Source organism: Octopus sinensis, linkage group LG17, assembly GCF_006345805.1.
Source record: "Octopus sinensis linkage group LG17, ASM634580v1, whole genome shotgun sequence".
In the NCBI taxonomy this organism is placed as follows: domain Eukaryota; kingdom Metazoa; phylum Mollusca; class Cephalopoda; order Octopoda; family Octopodidae; genus Octopus; species Octopus sinensis.
The window spans coordinates 43,612,012-43,619,860 of record NC_043013.1 but is presented as its reverse complement, the minus strand read 5'-3'; the positions used below and the strand labels follow the sequence as shown (position 1 = coordinate 43,619,860).

General features: G+C 40.6%; 1 protein-coding gene across 2 annotated transcripts in view; it reads left to right on the top strand.

Moving 5' to 3' along the window:
- Positions 1-4,760: 4,760 nt before the first annotated feature.
- The window catches only part of LOC115220848 (WD repeat, SAM and U-box domain-containing protein 1-like), a 45,518-nt gene continuing 42,429 nt past the window's right edge, over positions 4,761-7,849 (top strand). The window contains exon 1 of one of the 2 annotated variants that reach the window (XM_036510537.1): positions 4,761-5,312. In XM_036510537.1, coding sequence (XP_036366430.1) covers positions 4,888-5,312 — 425 coding nt within the window. In that variant the 5' untranslated portion in view covers positions 4,761-4,887. The remainder of the gene's footprint in view (positions 5,313-7,849) is intronic. The other variant, XR_005002701.1, reaches the window with a different exon arrangement.

Here is a 7,849-nt window from a genome sequence, read left to right as displayed (position 1 = left end):
ACACACACATACACACTAAGTTATTTTCTATTGAATTTCAGAATGATGTAATATTTCTCGCAGTATATCTGTTTTATTGGATCTTTTCGCTTTGAACGGCAGTTTTTTTTTCTAGCGGTGTCATATGAAATTGTCACCCATAATTATGACCCTAGTATTAGGGTTAGGGTTAGGGTGGGGGGAAGGGTATCTTTTTTTATCTTCAGAAATGTAAATAAACCCAATCTGTTTCTTAAACGAGGGACATATTCATACGGCACAGAATGTTTTCACCTCAATAGACGTCACTGATTGGTTGAAATTGCAGAAATTGAAGAAAAAACAACAACAAATGTCTTACAAACTATAGAATTTTCTCAATAAAGCCAAGAGAAAAAGATGTTTTATAAACACATTCTACCAGTTTACGAAGTTTAAAAGTGTTTAGTTATGTGGAAATTATTATAAAAAAACTGTCGTTCAAACCGAGAAGATTGGTTTTATTTTCATTTTATTGACATCCTGGTTGGATATTTCCTGAATTGGGTCAAATTTCACATGCACACAATCATGCGGGCGCGCGCGCATCATCATCATCATAATTTTACGTTTGTTTTTCCTACTGGTATGGGTTGGACGTTTCATTGTGGTCTTTGAATCCTTGTTCAGTGTTACTACCTGTATAAGTTAGAGAGAACCCCGTCTTACATGGTCTTCTCAGTTTTAGTATGGTTTCTCTAGCACATTATCATCATCATCATCATTTAACGTCTGTTTTCTATGCTGGCATGGGTTGGATGGTTTGAAAGGAGTTGGCCAGCTAGAGAGTTGCACCAGGCTCCAATTAAATAATAATAATAATAATAATGAAATTTATTGTATACAGTGCTTAAGTGCACCACAACTTATCAAAAGTGCATATAAAGCATATGCAGTAATGTACAAATGTCTGGAAAGCGAACAGTGTATGAGTCAGATACATGCTTGTGTGTGTATGGAGGGGGAGAAAATCAGGTGTAGTGTTGGCGAATCTCAGGAAGCATGGAAGTTTTGAAGGATGCAGTGCTCCGACAACTAACAACTGATGCCGGCAGTTTGTTCCATGGCATGGTTTCCATTGTGAATGCCCTTTCTAACACCAGCCACTTTACAGGGTGTACTAAGTACTTTATATATGGTACCAGCACCAGTGCTTTATATGTGGCACTGGTATGGGTGCTTTTGTATGGCACTGTCACAGGTATCTTTTATGTGGAACTAGCATGGGTGTATTTTTTTTTACCTGGCATTGGCATAGGTATTTTTTACCTGGCACCAGCACCAGTGAGCTTGCAAGACAAGGACCTCTCAGTTGAGAGAGGGAGTGGAAGTGAGAGATTAGAGCATGACAGAGGTGGTTTTCTTACTATTGGGATACTTGGCTACCTCAGTAGGACAAGGAGGAAGAGTGGGAGAGAGTTAGAGAGAGCTATAGAGATAGTTGGTGTGTGAGAGAGAGGGCCTGCTACAAGTAAGAGTGGGGGGGGGGCGTATAAGTGGTCTAGAGGGAATAGGGGAGGATGTTCCATGAGAGTGTGAGGGAAGATGTTTAAAGGTAGCAGACAGAGCAAGTGATGTTGAGAGGAATTGGGGTGATTGCAGAGGTAGTGAAGGTGAGAGGAATTGGAGAGGGTAGGTAGGTGATGGCATGGAGAGTGTGTGGGTAGGCACTTGAGCAAAAACCTGTAGTGGCGCCATTTTGGAAGTCTTCAGGGCACGTGTGCAGAGATGGATTCTTCCAGGAGGCCTGCCGGAGTTCCCTCATGTGCATTCACAGAGAACTAGCAGCAGCAAAACTTCCTGCATATCGATCTCTCTCGAAGCTGACAGTCGAATTGAACAGACGCATTCTCACATCTCTCCTCAAGCTGCCACCATGTGGCAATGCTACACTATGCTGGAACAAGACAGGATTTGGTTCACACCACTTGACTACTGTGACTAGCTCCAGGGCTACCGATTCATCCTGAAGGAAATATATATATATATATTATTCCAGAAACCTGCACCCCACCAGTGTTACAGACCTTTCATCCTGTTACAAAGGAGGCACATGGCCTAGTGGTTAGAGCAGCGGACTCGCGGTCGAAGGATAGCGGATTCAAATCTAAGACCGGGCGATGTGTGTGTTTATGAGCAAAACACCTAAGCTCCACGCGGCTCCGGCAGAAGGTAGTGGCGAACTTCTGCTGACTCTTTCGCCACAACTTTCACTTTTTCCTCCTGCATCTTGTAGCTCGCCTGCAATGGCCTGGCGTCCCGTCCAGGTGGGGAACCTATGCACCAAGGAAACCAGGAAACCGGCCCTTATGAGCCATGCCTGGCTCGAGAAGGAACAAACAAAAACAATCCTGTTACAAACCTTTGCACATCTTCAATGTTTAGTGTTCTCACCTCATTACCATACAACATTGTACTTTGTACACAGACAATGAAGAGAGAATTCCCTTGTTGCCAGCACAGGAAATAACATCCTGAACTTTTTTCAACTTCTCTTTATTCTGGCTACTGCTTGGTCCAACAAGATAGCATGCAACATATAGCTGACCGTGAAAGAAATCAGGACTTGCCAGTTCACCTCCAGTAACTTTGAGGGACAGTGGAGGTGCGTGGCTTAGTGGTTAGGGTGTCAGCATCATAATCCTAAGATTGTGGTTTTAATTCCTGAACTGGGCGATGCATTGTGTTCTTGAGCAAAACACTTCATTTCTCGTTGCTCCAGTCCACTCAGCTGGCAAAAATGAGTAACGCTGCGATGGACTGGTGTCCTGTCCAGCTGGGGAACATATACGCCATAGAAACCGGGAAACTGGGCCCATGAGCGTGGCTAGGCTTTAAAAGGGCGCATTTATTTATTTTAACCTTGAGGGACTATCTCTAAAAATTATTGATGATGAAAAAAAAACAACTGCATTACAGGAAATTGAAGTTGTTACAACTGAAATAGCATATTCTGGTTGGATGAGGTAATGCAGGTTTTTGTTTTTAATGTTTTAGTTATTAGGAGGGAGACTAGCGTAAATAACCTTTTACAAGGGTTTGGAAGAAGTTATTCTTAGACTGAAGATCTAATCCTATTGTTTGAAACAAAGTGATTCCACTAAAGCCACCCAAGCTGCAAGTGATGGTGTTAAATCAGGTGATAAATTAAACTGATGACCAAGGACAGGAACAGTCCTTCTGTCAGATTTCCATTTAGTTTTCACCCACTGAAGTTCATTTGCAAGGTTTTGATCAGACTCTATGGTAGAAAACAGTCAAGGTGCCATGCAGTGAGACTGAACTTGAGAATCACTTGGTTGCAAAGTGAACCTCTTAATTACTGAGTCATACTTGCTCTCATAATCATATAGACAATTCACTATGAAAGCAATATGGAGTGTGATTCTCCTTGCCATTTCCCACCTGAATGGTTCATCAGTTGCACATTCTGCTTATTCTGGTACTTTTTGGTTATCTCACCCCCATTAAAAAATCGGGTATCTTCCCCCCCCCCCGTTTTTATGAAAAATATCGTTACTTTTGGTTATCTCCCAAACTTTAAAAAATTGTTTATACCTCGATAAAACAAATAAAAATGAAAAATCAATAAACAATGAAGAGGAGGCTAAACGTCAACAATGTGTTGAAGTATTTATCCAATCTCGTCGCCAAATTTTTAGTGGGGAGGTAACCCAACTTTTTAATGATAATGTTTTAATGGGGGTGAGATAACTAAAAGTACACTTGTTCCATTGGTCGCGTTCGCCGAATCATTAATTTAAGGGGACAGAAAGAAATTAACACCGGATGTCTTGCAGTGGTAGGGAATAAACACAAAGACACACGTAGATACATATACCTTTTATTTTTAATTGTTTCAGTCATTAGACTGCGGCCATACTGGAGCACTGCCTTGAAGAATTTTTAGTTGAGTATATCGACCCCAGGACTTTTTCTTTAAAGCCTAGTACTTATTCTATCGGACTGTTTAAGCCGAACCGTAAACACACCGGCATCTGTTAAGTGGTGATAGTAGGGGGGGGGGGGCACAGACTCGAAAGACACACACGCATATATATATATATGTGTGTGTGTGTGTGTATGTATGTACGTACGACGGGTTTCTTTCAGTTTCCGTCTGCCAAATCCACTCACAAGGCTTTGCATGGCCTGGAGCTATAGTAGAAGACACTTGCCCAAGGTACCATGCAGTGGGATTGAACCCGAAACGACGTGGTTGCAAAGCGAGAACTTCTTAACCATACGCACACAATCATCATCACCATCGTCATCATTTTATATTCGCTTTCCATGCCATAAAGGCATAGATTGATGGTTCAAAAGATCCATTCTTGGCCCAATGTCTCAGTTTTGGCATGGTTTCAATTAAAACCACTTTACTGAGTGTTTGGGTGACACCAGCACTTATTGTTTATAGTCAAGTATTCAGGGCACGAAAAGTTTTGTAAGTAGACACCAGCATATTTGCTGTAATAAATCAAAACAGTTTGATAAATAAACCCTATTATAATTGAATGGGAGTGGTGCTGACATTAAGGAGAAATGCTGAAAAACATTTGTCAAAGTACTGAATGACATTTTTTTTTTATCTATTTGTTCTGCTGTTGGTGATGTAAGCGGCTGTTTTTAAATGTCTCGATTATCGATCATCGAATCAAAATTTTAAAATAACTTTTGAGAAATAAACAAAATTTTAAAAGAAAATGTATTTTCAATAATTAAAAATAATATATTTTATCAATTAATTAACAGGAATGTCGATTTTAATTGTAACTAACGGAATTTGGTGACAAGCTATTATAGACAGACACATTAGTTGTTGTTGTTGTAAACGACATCTCCTCCACTTGTGTTTATTTTATTGCAATGGCAGGAATTTGCTTTCCCCCGTCGACCGAACCTTCTCATTCTTTGGACTCGCATACATCGGACATCAACGGACTAACGTTTTCTAAACATGTTATGGCCAGCTGTGCAGGCGACAAAACCGTTCGTTTGTGGTCGTTTCCAGGATTCGCCGAAATGATTCCTCTTTCGCCTCTCTCGGGACATAGTTTGTACGTGAACTCCTGTGCGTTTAATCCGGCCGGGACGTTGTTGGCATCTTGTTCCACGGACGGTAAACTAATACTTTGGAATCTAAATACAGGACAGCAAGAAGCTGTCCTCGAACACCCGTCCAAAGGTGGTATACGTGTGTGTAAGTTTTCTCCGAACGGTTTTTACCTTGTATCCGGAAGTGACGATGAGACCTTGTGTATTTGGGAGTCCACTTCTTTAGATTTGATAAGGTATGTATGTATGCTGTTGTTCTCGACCACTGCATCTGCACTGATCGAAATGATCCATGTTTAAAAACATTCTAGACCAATGTGTTATTATATGTGTCAGTTTCCTTTACTCTAAGACGGTAGGGTGTGATTTGAGGGAAATATGGTTTTGGTTCAAAAGACCGCGAAGTGTACCTCGTTAACTCAGGTACTAGTATCGTAGAGTGGTCCCGGTTTGCGCGCGAATCGGGGACGTGTGATACAAGTATATATCGTATATATACAAGTAAATATATCGTATACACGTATATATCGATACAAGTATATATCGTGCATGCGCCAGTCAGCTCGTAGGATCGACTGCCTACGTCTGGCTAGCGTGTGTACGCAAACTGGGACCACTCTACGATACTAGTACCGTTAACTCAATATATGTATATATATATATGTGTGTGTTTGTGAATGTTTGTGTGTAAGTACGCCGCACGCATGCAGTGATATTCTTTTTGGCGATCTTTGGTAAGATCGCAGTTTTTTTTTTGTGTTTTGACAATGACACGGTCTCCAAATGGACAGTTTTCTATGAGTAAATTCCAGAATCCTCGGAAATCGGCGAGGACTAGTGTTAGCGACAATGGTAATGAAAGTGTCCAAGAGAGTTTATAGGTATCGCTAAATTCACCTGTTGCGAGGAGTGGACGTTTTGGATTAAATTTCTTCGGTGACACTTCCCATGAGTTTTCGTCTTCTGTCTGGACTGGCCACAAGCTTTACCATGGTCAATTCCTAGCTTTCGGGTCAAGAAAGAATTCTCGGTGTATCCTTTTGAGCTGCTGCTACTAGTAATCAAATGTTCGACAAATAAGAGCTTACTGTTAAAAAATAGATAAATAAAAAAGAATAAAAATTTAAAAGTGCGATGGAACGTCTTTGATTATAAAGTCAACTAAATCAGAGACGGCCGAGGTGGAACAAACAGCAATAACAACTAGAATTTGAGTAAACGAGTATTTTTTCGCGCTGTTTGGCCTGCCAGAAGTAACAAAACAAATCTCCTTCCGGCGTCTAAAAGAAAGGTGGGTTGGTCATGATAGGAGCGTCTGCTCACTGATCTCAGGGTAAACAATAACAACTCTGAAACTGCCAAGTCCCTGACAGATCCCGACCAGTATGTCGAAAGTCTGGTGTCTCACCTGCTTTTGGGCGATCGATCAGTTTTCAAAATGATTTTTTGACAATTTGATTTAATTTTATCATCTTAAATATTGTTATCTTTACGCCTATCATATTTTCGTCACCATTTTTTCCATTGACAGTCCTGCTTATAGGCATCATTTAACCCCTGGCCAAGTCTAAACAGACCTTTGTGGAGGCACATGGCCTAGTGGTTAGAGTAGCGGACTCGCGGTCGAGGGATCGTGGGTTCGATTCTCAGACCGGGCGATGCGTATGTTTATGATTGAAATACCTAAGCTCTATGTGGCTCCGGCAGAAGGTAATGGCGAACTTCTGCTGACCCTTTTGCCACAACTTTCTCACTCTTTCTTCCTGCATCTTGCGGCTCACCTGTGATGGACCGGCGTCCCGTCCAAGTGGGGAACCTATACGCCAAAGAAACTGGAAAACCGGCCCTTATGAGCCAGACATGGCTCGAGAAGGATCAAACAAACAGACCTTTGAACAAAAGTGTTACATCCACGATCAGCTGCTCTGTTTTCAACCATAGTATATCTAGGGCGATACACACCGGTATCATATTTAGGCAGTCCAAAACGCTTCTGGTGACAAAAAACTTCTTAAGAACAAATAATAAATTAAGATACAATTTTAGATTATATTGTTAAAATGTAGTGTAGTTATCATAATATTACCTTTTGATCAATTTTTTTCCCTTTCTCGTATATATATATATATATATATATAAATTGAAGTGTGCAGTATTATTTTGGGTCATCCCATAAATAATGCGGTTTTTTCAATTGCATGAACTAAAAGTCGGAGGAAGGTGGGATAAACAACCTGCATCAACTTGCTATGAAAGCAGGTATTAATTTTGCTTTGTACTTATTCTTAGTGCAAGTTTTGATGAGAGCAGTTTGATTTTAAGTTATTTTTTCAAAGCTATAATGAAAGTGACAAAGGAGCATATTCGGCATATTTTGCTTTATGAGTTCAATAAAGGCAACAATGCAAAAGAAAGTGTGAGGAATATTAATGCAACATATGGGGATTAGACATTAAGGGTAAGCCAGTGTCAACAGTGGTTCCAGAAATTCCGAGCTGGAAACTACATCCTAGAAGATGAGCCTCATCCTAGAAGATCTGTACAGCTTGACAAAGACATCCTGCAAACCCTGATGGAACAAAATCCCATCATAACTGTTGAACTAGCAGAGAAGATTGGATTTAATTGTTCAACCATTCATTGACACCTGCATGCCATTGGAAAAGTCAGCAAATTGGGTCAGTGAGTTCCTTACAAACTTTCTGAGTTTAATTTCTTTTACTCTTTTACTTGTTTCAGTCATTTGACTGCGGCCATGCTGGAGCACCGCCTT